General features: G+C 42.0%; 2 protein-coding genes across 2 annotated transcripts; both read right to left on the reverse strand.

Annotated features, from left to right (window-relative positions):
- Positions 1–4,875: 4,875 nt before the first annotated feature.
- Positions 4,876–5,799, reverse strand: LOC306832962 (olfactory receptor 5AR1-like; the record flags this gene model as incomplete). The annotated part of the gene is made up of 1 exon (XM_079357985.1): positions 4,876–5,799. The coding sequence occupies one exon, from the start codon at positions 5,797–5,799 to the stop codon at positions 4,876–4,878; it is 924 nt and encodes a 307-aa protein (XP_079214111.1).
- A 4,724-nt stretch (positions 5,800–10,523) lies between these two features.
- LOC306832963 (olfactory receptor 52D1-like) lies at positions 10,524–11,504 on the reverse strand (the record flags this gene model as incomplete). Its single annotated transcript, XM_079357986.1, has 1 exon — positions 10,524–11,504. Exon 1 carries the CDS (start codon positions 11,487–11,489, stop codon positions 10,524–10,526), a length of 966 nt encoding a protein of 321 aa, XP_079214112.1. The 5' UTR covers positions 11,490–11,504.
- Positions 11,505–13,067: the final 1,563 nt, after the last annotated feature.

Below are 13,067 nucleotides of genomic sequence, written 5' to 3' on the forward strand. Positions count from 1 at the left end.
CAGTACCCTGGAATAGACTTTCCCAGGGAGGCTGAGGAGTGTGATTCCCCGGTAGTTGGAACACACCCTCCGGTCCCCCTTCTTGAAAAGAGGGACCACCACCCCGGTCTGCCAGTCCAGAGGCACTGTCCCCGACCTCCACGCGATGTTACAGAGGCGTGTCAACCATGACAGCCCCTGCACATCCAGAGACTTCAGATACTCATTGCGAATCTCATCCACCCCTGGTGCCTTGCCACCAAGGAGCTTACCAACTACCTCGGTGACTTCGGCTTGGGTGATGGACGAATCCACCTCTGAGCACTCAGCCTCTGCTTCCTCAGTGGAAGACGTGAAGGTAGGATTGAGGAGATCCTCGAAGTATTCCTTCCACCATCCGACTACAACCCCAGTTGAGGTCAGCAGCTCCCCACCTCCACTGTAAACAGTGTTGGTGAAGCACTGCTTCCCCCTCCTGAGGTGACGGACGGATTGCCAGAATTTCCTCGAGGCCGACCGAAAGTCCTCCTCCATGGCCTCCCTGAACTCCTCCCAGACCCTAGTTTTTGCCTCCACGGCCGCCCGGGCTGCGGAACGCCTGGCCTGCCGGTACCCGTCAGCTGCCTCAGGAGTCCTATGCGCTAGCAACGCCCGATAGCCTCCCTTACTTCCGGTGTCCACCATCGGGTTCGGGGATTGCCGCCACGACAGGCACCAGAGACCCTGCGACCACAGCTCAGAGCAGCTGCTATGACAATGGAGGTTCAGAACATGGTCCACTCGGACTCAATGCCCCCAGCCTCCCTCGGGATCTGTGAAAAGCTCGTCCGGAGGTGGGAGTTGAAGACCTCGCTAACAGAGGGTTCAGCCAGACGTTCCCAGCAGACCCTCACTACACGTTTGGGCCTGCCGAGTCTGACTGGCTTCCTCCCCTGCCAGCGCATCCAACTCACCACCAGGTGGTGATCAGTTGACAGCTCAGCCCCTCTCTTCACCCGAGTGTCCGAGACACACGGCCGGAGGTCAGATGACACGACCACAAAGTCTATCATCGACCTCCGGCCTAGGGAGTCCTGGTGCCACGTGCACTTATGGACATCCCTGTGCTCGAACATGGTGTTTGTTATGGACAGACTGTGACTAGCACAGAAGTCCAATAACAGAACACCACTCTGGTTCAGATCAGGGAGGCCGTTCCTCCCAATCACCCCACTCCAGATCTCACTGTCGTTGCCCACATGAGCATTGAAGTCCCCCAGTAGAACAATGGAGTCCTCAGTCGGAGCACTGTCCAGCACCCCTCCCAGGGACTCCAAGAAGGCCGGGTACTCTGCACTGCCGTTCGGGCCATGGGCCGAAACGACTGTTAGAGACCTGTCCCCTACCCGAAGGCGTAGGGACACGACCCTCTCGTTCACCGGGGTGAACTCCAACACCTGGCGGCTGAGCTGTGGGGCTACGAGCCCCTCTCAAGGAGCTGGGTTCCAGAGCCCAAGCAGTGCGTGGAGGTGAGCCCGACTATATCTAGCCGGTACCTCTCAACCTCCTGCACAAGCTCAGGCTCCTTCCCCCCCACTGAGGTGACGTTCCACGTCCCAAACGCCAGAAGCTGCGTCCGGGGATCGGGTCGCCGAGGCCCCCGCTGTCGACTGCCGCCCGATCGACACTGCACTGTAAATTTCTGTTGTATTCTTTCCTTACGCTCTGTCTTAATGTTTTTTGTCAGTAAAGCACTATGAATTACCTTGTGTCTGAGCAGCGCTATATGAATAAATATAAAATAGATGTATGAATCTATAAAACAGACTGGATGATAGAAGATGGCATAACCCAGGGGATCTGACATACATACTGAGACTTAATGCAGGTTGTAAGACAGACAAGTTTAATGATCTCTGTGCATCCGTTAAATACCGTTCACAGCATGCGTCACAAATTCCTTCTAGCTTTAGATTCCTCTATACATGGTGTGTAGAAGAATGTCAAGCATCTATGTAGAACAATCCCTCATTACACTGCTGATCGATTCAGTACATTTTGCTTCAGAGACATCCATCCATCCATCCATTTTCTACCGCTTATCCGGGGTCGGGTCGCGGGGGCAGCAGTCTAAGCAGAGACACCCAGACTTCCCTCACCCCAGACACCTCCTCCAGCTCTTCCGGTGGGACCCCAAGGCGTTCCCAAGCCAGCCGAGAGACATAGTCTCTCCAGCGTGTCCTGGGTCTACCCCGAGGCCTCCTCCCGGAGGGACATGCCCGGAACACCTCCCTAGGGAGGCGTCCAGGGGGCATCCGGACCAGATGCCCGAACCACCTCAACTGACTCCTCTCGATGTGGAGGAGTAACGGCTCTACTCCGAGCTCCTCCCTGGTGACCGAGCTCCTCACCCTATCTCTAAGGGTGCGCCCAGCCACCCTACGGAGGAAGCCCATTTCGGCCGCTTGTATCCGAGATCTCATTCTTTCGGTCATGACCCAAAGCTCATGACCATAGGTGAGGGTAGGAACGAAGATCGACCGGTAAATTACATATGATATATGTTTCTTCAAGTATGGTCATAGCTACTCAGAATAGATTGAAGAAGTGATCTTGATATCAGCAGACTACAGAGTGTACCCAAACTGAACGAATACAGAAAGATTAGTACTATCAATAGAGTTGCCTTGCCAAACTCCTTGGAACACAATAAACACCTCACCTTTGAATAAAATAACAAACATTGAATGAAAAATGTAGTTCTTCAAAAGCAAACATAATGCCTCTGAAATTATGTTATATTTATCTTACCTTATTAGGAGAAATCAAATCGAAATGTTCCTGTTACGAACCAGAATAAGACCCAAATGCAAGGAAACTAACAACACAAGTGGACAACACTAAAACAACCCAAATCATAACAGTTCCCACACAGGGGAAGCTCTCTTCTTCCTAGTTGGCTCCATCCTTTTCCCTAGATTTCTCTCCACTCTCCTAAATCTTCAAACGATCTCTCGCTCTCTAAACTCTTCAAACTAAACACTATGCAAATTCTTGTATCCCTACTCTTGTATCATAAGCAAATGCTCAATTGACGGCAACTCCTTCTCAATAACTCACATTTTGAATGGAGCATGAGAGGTTTATATTGCTGTCAAACATTAAAATACGATTAAAATACGATACGTGCCTCGCAAAAACGTCCCCTCCAATACTCAACACACGCTTCAAAGCCTTGCCATATCTCGTAACATCAGTACCTTTTTGCAAATCTGCCTTGGAAATTTGTCAATAATATTTTTTCTGGGTTTTTTTTGTAAATGTGCATTTAAAAATGCGGTCAAAAATAAATCCACCAATCACAGTCTTTGACTACGCCTGTTTGTTTTTTCAATCTTTTTTGATGTTTGAAAAGAGAACCCTGTCAGACAACTAAACACACAGGACCGGTCCTGGAACCAAACTTCTGGACAGGGGCTGGGCTCTCTCCTTCTCTGGAGTTACCCAGGGTTAGAGGTGCCCAGCAGGATTGGAGATACTCACAAACCCCATAGATTTTCCCCCAATTTATTTATGCCTTGGGCCCGATAGACTCTAGAATCGCTACTGGAGGATGCCAGAGCTCAACGCCGGTGTCCGAAACCTAAAACGTATATTCTGAATGTGTGGAGATGTCCTGGGACGCATGACGAAATAAATGTTGCTTGGTGCTCAACCGAACTCAATCCCTACCGCTGCAGCCAAAATCTCAGTCTGAACTCAGTTCAAAATTTGAGAGCCCTGTATGCGGTGTGGTCAAAAGATCTGCTTGGATTACGAAAATTATTAAAATAAATCAGAGCGCAAGATAAGCTGATGTGCTTTGTCTGTTAAATGTCAATTTCAGTATGGCAATTAGGTCAATAGAACTCATTTTATTTTAGATCCAATTTGCAAGCAGAGGGCGCTGTTCATCAGTCTCTGAACACATACAAGAAGTCAAGAAGTAATGCTAGTTCACGATCTATTAAGTTTTATTTATCATTTCAGAGGCTTACATGTACCAACAGGTTTGACTATAGCAGGACTATTATTATTTTGTCTCTCTTACTGAAGAGAGACAGAAACCCATTAAACTTTTTTCTTTTTGTTTGAAAGACCTAACAAAGATATTGTGAAAAAGAAAATGTTGTTCTTAAGAAACTTCACAGAAAAGTTCACTACAGTTTAAAGACATGTTTATATTTTTTGATTAAACAATGTACACGTGAGAAGTTGTATAAATGTATGTTTGTCAAATGATCTACAGACCCATGACCATGTTTTTAAAAAAGGATACAGAAAGTGAAAGAGCATAGGGTTGCTATATGCTATGACTGCCATGTACAGTATCTTTCCCTTGTTCTAATGATCAAGTACAGTAGTAGTGTATTGACTTTAGCGAAATCCATAATATGTACAGATAAAGAGACAAGTAACATTTTTTAAATTGATTGAGTTACTTAAACTGATCTTTATGTCTTAAGTAAAGACAGCAAGTCAGGATGCATCAAACAAACATTTGAACTTAAAGAAATTCAAGCATTCTGCTTTCATTTTCTGACATCTTTTTATAGGATTTTAAAATACACAGTCTTTATAAATACAGCTACACAATGATAAGAAACTTTAAAAAGCAGAACTCAAGTTCAGACTGCATTTGTGCTTTTTCCCTTCAATAACAACCACTGAAAACAACGGCATGATTTAACTATGAATTTGATTTAAACCACAATAATACATGTAATGTGCTGTTCTTTCATATATCTTAAACATTTGTTTGAGGTTTTTCTGAGCAATAGGTAAAAATGATTTCCTGCAACCTAAAGCATGAAAAAAGACATTTACAACAAAACTGTCATCCATTCAAGTCTGCCAAATCAAATATCTGTGGCATCATTATTTGATTTTAATGTTAAGAAAATGCAGAAATCTGTGTTGAATCTTTTTCAGTTTAAAGCCATAAATTAAAGGATTCACAAGTGGAGGTATGATAAGATACTCTATAGCAATAAAGTTTTGGACAGTTTGAGGTAAATCTTTTGACCCGTATCGAATGTACATCATATCTAGCAGTACAGTCAAAATGAAAGTGATCAGGGAGGTTAAATGTGGCACACATGTCTGCATGAACTTTGCCCTGTTTTCTGCAGAATTCACACATGTTTTGATGAGATACATGTAGGACCAAAATATAAAAACACCATGAAGAAAGTAAAATATTATCGTTATGTATGTCATAATGCTGTTAAGAATAGTTTCAGCTGGGTAACATGCAAGGGAGACAATAATCCAATTCACACAAAACAGCCTGGCAATATGATAACTGCATAACTTTAATCTAAAAGCTAAAGAGATGTTCGCGGACATAAAGCAAAAAGGTGTAATCACAGAAAAACATACCAACTTTACCAGTCTCTGCTTTGACATGAGGGAGTGGTACTCCAACGGTCGACATATAGCCAAGTATCTGTCGTATGCCATCACTGCAAGAATAGAGAGATCACAGCAGGCAAAGGAGTACAACACTACAGTCTGAATGACACATCCAGAATATGAGATAACATGAACTGGAGACAGCAGATCCCAGAGAAACTTAGGATAGAAACCAAATGACCCATAAAGGCTGTTTAGACAGAATGTGCACAACAGAATATACATCGGTTCATGCAGAGATTTATCTGTGATGATGGTCACAATGACAACAGAATTGACAACCAATATCATACAGTAACAAAGTAAAGTGAGGAAGAAAATAGTCAAGTGGTAGTTCCTTGTCTCACTTAAACCTGAAAGAAAAAACATTGAAGATACATTATCCATCCTGGCAGGAGAGTTATGTACTATTTTCTTCACTTTGAGGCAAAACTCTGTCCCTTATTGTCTCAGTGCTCTCTCCTCTTTTCATCTCTTCTCACTGGTATTAATATGTTGTCTGGCCACATAAACACACAGGCTGGAATTTGACAAATCATTAGAGGTTTCATGATTATCACCAAGTAACAAACTGTCAACAAACCAAATCACATGACGTGTGAATGATTGTGATTGAATGCACACACAAACTCCCCCTGCAAGCACAATGGTTTTTGTTTTAAATTGAAGCCAAATCATACAATTTTCATCATTCTTGTTGATTGGCAATATTCTATAATCATTTCTAACTAAAGATAATTAACAATTTTTTCTGCATCATGTTCCTGCTGTGTCTCTTCGATGTGTACACAGTCTTAAAAGTTGAGGCTGAAAAGTTTGAGTTAAGTCTCAGTTCATGTGTTGACATAAATGTTTTTCTCAAATGCCAATAGGAAAACAGAAGATCTCATATACATTTACTGCAAAAGGCCAATGTGAGTGTAATTTGTTTGGTCAGAAAGCATCAGGAAGCAGGCCTGATGAAGCAGATGTGAGGTGACCAATTTTAAACCTCATGGGCCAAAAAGTGACCAGTTGTTCTTTTCTTTTACTCAGGAACTTAAGCAATAAGGAAGCTTAATCAGATAAGAAATAACAGACAAGTACGTAGTAACATGTAACAGAAGCAGGTATGCTATGTTAAAATAAGATCACCAGATCGATCTATATGACATATTCTGGCCATGCTGTATGCTAAGTGTTTAAGAAGATTGATATTGCAACATCTCGGCCAAGATGAAGCCAAAAGATTTTGTGCTGAACAGATGAGACATTATCAAAAAACCTGCTTCTTATCGTGTTTTCTGATTATTATTACACTGATTTGTGTTCAAGTATTTTTTTTTTTTAATTAGTGTTAAAATAAATGTTATAAAAAGGTGTAAAATGTCACATTTATGTCACTCAAACGTGTAGTGAGGGTCTTGATAGAATATTAGGCCTTTTTCTGCTTATAATCAAAGTGTTTACTGCAATAAAGTTTCATCACCCGATCCAAAGGAAAGGTTTGATATTTACAGTTTGAATGATGTTCGCTTACATTTATATTATACCAGTTATTTTATCATGTTTTATTCCAGGTTTGTGTGTGTTAATAAAATTGCCATACCTTTCAGTAAGGCGTTTGTGTGAAGAGGGCTTGCAGAAGTGAGTGCACATTTCAACATGTGTTTGATGTGGCCCTTTTAAACTGAATCACTCACCAATTCAAACATAGGTTTAGTTTAAGGCCCTGAACAGTTAATCACTCACCCACTTTTATATAGGTTGAGTGAGCCTTGATTCTTAATTACCTAAATTGTCATCTCCTTAAAAAGAATTAGTTACTAGACGAGATGTCAGGTTGTGATAAGAAACAGGCCAGGTAGGATGTGTCTTCCCCTACAGATGGTGAAAGGATTCGGGAGTATGATGCACCAATGAGAGAAGGGGAACCACTCATCCGAAGACGCATAATTTGGAAGTTGCCCCAATCGGAGGAAGGAAACCGCACATTCTTGAATGCATTATTTGGTTAGATAATCTCTGTCTAATGTATAAAAGGGTTCAGGGAAAGATAGTCGGGGCTCAGACTTCGTGAACTGATCCAGCATCTGTCTGTTGTCAGGGACGCGTAGTGTTGAACCCAGAGACTCTGTAACTTCTATTCTTGATTCATCGGGTTAATAAACTCTGTTAACCTGAAAGAGACGCCTCCAGTCATTCCTCTCATCCCATCAAAAGAATGCGCAGAGATTTGAGGTAATTATTTAGAGGAGTCAGATTTCTATTAACAACATTTAGGAAAAGGATGAAATAGCAACTTTTATCCTTCAATAACAACTTTTATCTTTCAGTCTGTTGGGAACGTCTGGTAGAACTCTCTGTTAGTGAGGTCTTAAACTCCCACCTTCAGGAGAACTTCTCACAGATCCTGGGGGAGGCTGAAGACATTGAGTCAGGGTGGACCATGTTCTCCACCTCCATTGTCAAAGCGGTTTTTCTGAGCTGTGGTTGCAGGGTCTCTGGTGCCTGTTGTGGTGGTAATCCCCGAACCCGGTGGTGAACACAGGAAGGAAGGGAGGCTATCACGCTGAAGAAGGAGTCCTATCGGGCGTTGTTACCACATAAGACTCCTACAGCACCTGACGGGTACCGGCAGGCCAGGTGTGGTGCAGCCCGAGCTGTTGTGGCAGCAAAAACTCGGACCTGGGAGGAGTTCGGGAAGGCCATGGAGGAGGACTATCGTTCGGCCTCGAGGAAATTCTGGCAAACTATTCATCACCTCAAGAGGGAGAAGCAGTGCTTCACCAACACTGTTTACAGTGGATGTGGGGAGTTGCTGATCTCAACTGGGGATGTAGTCGGGCGGTGGAAGGTCTCGTCCATCACCTAAGCCGAAGTCAACAAGGTGGTTGGCCAGCTTCTCGGTGGCAAGGCACCGGGGGTGGATGAGATTCGCCCTGATTATTTTAAGTTTCTGGATGTGCTGGGGCTGTCATGTCTGACATGTCTCTGTAACGATGTGTAAAGGTCAGAGACAGTGCCTCTGGACTGGCAGACCAGGGTGGTGGTCACTCTTTGCAAGAAGGGAGATCGGAGGGTGTGTTCCAACTACCGGGGAATCATACCCTCAGCCTCCTTGGAAAGTCTATTCCAGGGTTCTGGAAAGGAGGATCTGGCTGTCAGTCGAGCCTCAGATCCAAGAAGAACAATACGGTTTTTGTCCTGGCCGCGGAACACTGGACCAGCTCTACACTCTCCATCGGGTGCTCGAGGGTTCATGATAGTTCGCCCAACCAGTCCATGTGCTTTGGGGATCTGGAGAAGGCGTTCCACTGTGTCCCCCATGGCGTCCTGTGGGTGGTGCTCTGAGAGTATGAGGTTCGGGGACCTTTGCTAAGGACGGTCCAGTCCATGTATGACCGAAGCAGGACCCTGATTCACATTGCCGGCAGTAAGTTGGAACTGTTCCCGGTGCGCGTTGGAGTGCAGCTGCCCTTTGTCACCGGTTCTGTTCATAACTTTCATGGACAGAATATCTAGGTGCAGCCAGACGCCGAAGGGTGTCCTGTTCAGTGAGCACAGGATCTTGTCTCTGCTTATTGTGGATGATGTGGTTCTGTTGGCTCCATTGAACCTGGACCTCCAGCGCGTACTGGAGCGTTTTGTTGCCGAGTGTGAGGCGGCCGAAATGATGATCAGCACCTCTAAACTTGAGGCCACGGTTCTCGACCAGAAAAAGGTTGCTTGCCCTCTCCTGGTTGGTGGGGAGTTCTTGCCCCAGGTGGAGGAGTTTAAGTAGCTCGGGGTCTTGTTCATGAGTGGGGGGAGAATGGAGCGTGAGATCAACAGACGGATCGGTCCTTCGATTACCAAAATCATTAAAATAAATCAGAGGGTAAGATAAGTTGATGTGCTTTGTCTTTTAAATGTCAATTTCAGTAGGCAATTCGGTCAATAGAGGGATATGATAAAGAACTATTTTTTATTTTAGATCCAATTTGCAACCAGAGGTCGCTGTTCCTCAGTCTCGGAACACAGACAAGAAGTCGAGAAGTAATGTTAATTCACGATCTATTAAGTTTTATTTCTCATTTCCCACTTAACTTTTTTCTGTTTTTTTAAAGACCTAATAAAGATCTTGTCAAAAAATAAATGTTGTTCTTAAGAAACTTCACAAAAAAGTTCACTACAGTTTAAAGATGCGTATATATTTTTATTAAAAAATTTTACATGTGGTGGCGCTGATAGCGCAGTGGCAGCACGCGTCACCATGCATAGAGGCAACAGTCCTCACGCGGGCGACCCGGGTTCGACCCCAGCCTGTGGCCCATCTCCTGCATGTCTATCTCCTCGATTTCCAACGCTATCCACTTTCTCTCCCTCTCTTCAATAAAGGCATAAAAGCCCGAAAAAAATGTTTAAATAAAAATAATAACGTACATGTGAGAAATAACTCCAGACCCTTGTCCATGTTTTAAAAAAGGATATACAGACAGTTAAAGAGCATAAGGTTGCTGCTATTACTGCCTTATACAGTATCTTTCCTTCCTTCTAATGATCAAGTACAATAGTAGTGTATTGACTTCAGTAAAATCTATCATGTGCTGACTATGTGTTGACAAGTAACATTTTTTGAACTGAGTGAGTTACATAAACCTAAAACTAAATGAAATGTAGATCTTTATATCTTTAGTTAAGACAGCAAGTAAAGATGCATTTAAACACATATTTGAATTCAATGAAATTCAATCATTCTGCTTTCACTTTCAGACATCGCTTTATACGATTTTAAAATATAATCTTTATAAATACAGTAACACAATTATTGTGTATGAAAGCAGACATACTTGATACGAAACTTTAGAAAGCATAATTCAAGTTCCGCCTCTCTTACATTTGTGCTGTCTTCTTCCCTACCAGAACAACCATTGAGAAACAATAGGACTTAAACAATGAATTAGTTTTAAGGCACAGTCATACATGTAATGTGCTCTTCGAACATATAGAGTACAGTATCTTACATGTTTTTTGACATCTTTCTTAACAGTAGGTGAAACTGATTTCCTGCAACCTAAAGCATGAAAGAAGACATTTACAAAAATGCTGTCATCCATGCAAGTCTGCAAAATCAAATATCTGTGGCATCATTATTTGATTTTGATGTTAAGAAAATGCAGAAATCTGTGTTGAATCTTTTTCAATTTAAAACCATAAATTAAAGGATTCATCAGTGGAGGTATGATAAGATACTCTATAGCAATAAAGTTTTGGACAGTTTGAGGTAAATTCTTTGAACCGTATCGAACATACATAACATCAAGCAGTACAGTCACAATGAAAGTGATCAGGGAAGTTAAATGTGGCACACATGTCTGCATAAACTTTGCCCTTTTTTCTGCAGAATTCACACATGTTTTGATGAGATACATGTAGGACCAAAATATAAAAACACCATGAAGAACGTAAAATATTATCGACATGTATGCCACAATGTTGTTAAGAATAGTTTCAGCTGGGTTACATGCAAGGGAGACAATAATCCAATTCACACAAAACAGCCTGGCAATATGATGACTGCATAACTTTAATCTAGAAGTTAGAAAGATGTTTGTTGATATGATGGAAAAAGGTGTAATCACAGAGAAACACACCAACTTTACCAGTCTCTGCTTTGACATGAGGGAGTGGTACTCCAACGGTCGACATATAGCCAAGTATCTGTCGTATGCCATCACTGCAAGAATAGAGAGATCACAGCAGGCAAAGGAGTACAACACTACAGTCTGAATGAGACATCCAGAATATGAGATAACATGAACTGGAGACAGCAGATCCCAGAGAAACTTAGGATAGAAACCAGATGACCCAAAAAGGCTGTTTATACAGACTGTGCACAACAGAATATACATCGGTTCATGCAGAGATTTATCTATGATGATGGTCACAATGACAATAGAATTGACCACTAATATCATACAGTAACAAAGTAAAGTGAGGAAGAAAATAGTCAAGCGGTAGTTTCTTGTCTCACTTAAACCTGAAAGAAAAAACATTGAAGATACATTATCCATCCTGGCAGGAGAATTGTGTACTATTTTCCCCCTTTGATGCATAACTCTCTCACTTATTGTCTCAGTGCTCTTTTCTTCTCTTCTCGCTGGTATTAATATGTTGTCTGACCACATAAACACACAGGCTGAAAATTGACAAATCATTAGAGGTTTCATGATTATCACCAAGTAACAAACCCAAATCAACTCACATGACGTGTGACTGATTGTGATTGAATGCGCACACAAAATCCCCCTGCAAGCACAATGGTTTTTGGTTTAAATTGAAGCCAATTGATACAATTTTCATCATTCTTGTTGCTTAAAATGCCAATATTCTATAATAATTTCTAACAAAAGATAATTAACTTTTTTTTCTGTCCTGTGTTCCTGTTTTGTCTCTTTCCATGTGTGTAAAAGCTGAAGCTGAGAAGTATGAGTTAAGTGTAAATGCATGTGTTGACATAAATGTTGTTTTCAAATGCCAATAGGAAAACAGAAAATCCAATATACATTTACTGCAAAAGGCCAATGCAAGTGTAAGATGTTAGGTAAGCAAGCATCAGGATGCAGGCCTAATGGAGCAGATGTGAGGTGACCAATTTTAAACCTCATAAACCAGAAAGTGACCAGTTGTTCTTTTCTTTTACTCAGGCACTTAAGCAATAAGGAAGCTGCATCAGATAAGAAATGACAGACCTAATACCATGTAACAGAAGCAGGTATGCTATGTTAAAATAAGATCACCAGATCGATCTACATCGCATATTCTGGCTATGCTGTATGCTCAGTGTATAAGAAGATGGATAATTTAACATCTCTGCCAAGATTAAGCCAAAAGATTTCGCGCTGATGAGAAATTATTTAAGAAAACCTGGTTTCTATCGTGTTTACTGATTACTATTACACTGATTTGTGTTCAAGTGCTTTTTTTAAATTAGTGATTTGATGTTATAAAAAGGTGTAAAATGTCACATTTAGCAGGTCTGTTGCCATATTTTTGCTGACAAATGTGAAAATTGCAGCATTATGTGCAGCAGAGTAGAGGACAAACGGTGAGAGAAAATGTAAAGAAAACTAATAATAAAAGAGTCATTAAACTTAACATACTGTACGCTATATTCATGTTTTGGGTAGCAGAAGTGACTTTGTTTTTGCCTCATGAAGGTCTATTACACTGAAATATGGCCATTCAAAGTCCAAATCTACTCATTCATATTATAAAATATCCTTACTGTATTATAATACATTAAGAACCCTGCTGTCTTTTCTGTCAATAAAGCCGCAGCCTGTATGTCCTACTGTGTTTTAATTCTTATCTAGAATAGTTTTTATTTTGATGCGAGAGGAGAGGACAGGCAGTTTAAAGGAACACTCACATGGCTTATCTGCACGCCTTTGATTCTGCTAGGACAACAGCAAACCAACAGGTGTTACAGCAATGTAAGCATACAGGTGAGGCATTTCCATAGACTAAAGATCCCCAAATTACCGACCCCGACCGTCCAAATTTTTGGTACCCTTCTTTTGGGGTGCCAAATCGATCCAACCCTAAAAGGTGGAGCTAAACACTGCAGTCCGTTGATTGGTTGCAAGAATTTTTTTACTGTGTCCTTTTTTTCTCCTTAGTTGAATTTATTA

This window comes from Symphodus melops, assembly GCF_947650265.1.
Source record: "Symphodus melops genome assembly, chromosome: 12".
Classification (NCBI taxonomy): domain Eukaryota; kingdom Metazoa; phylum Chordata; class Actinopteri; order Labriformes; family Labridae; genus Symphodus; species Symphodus melops.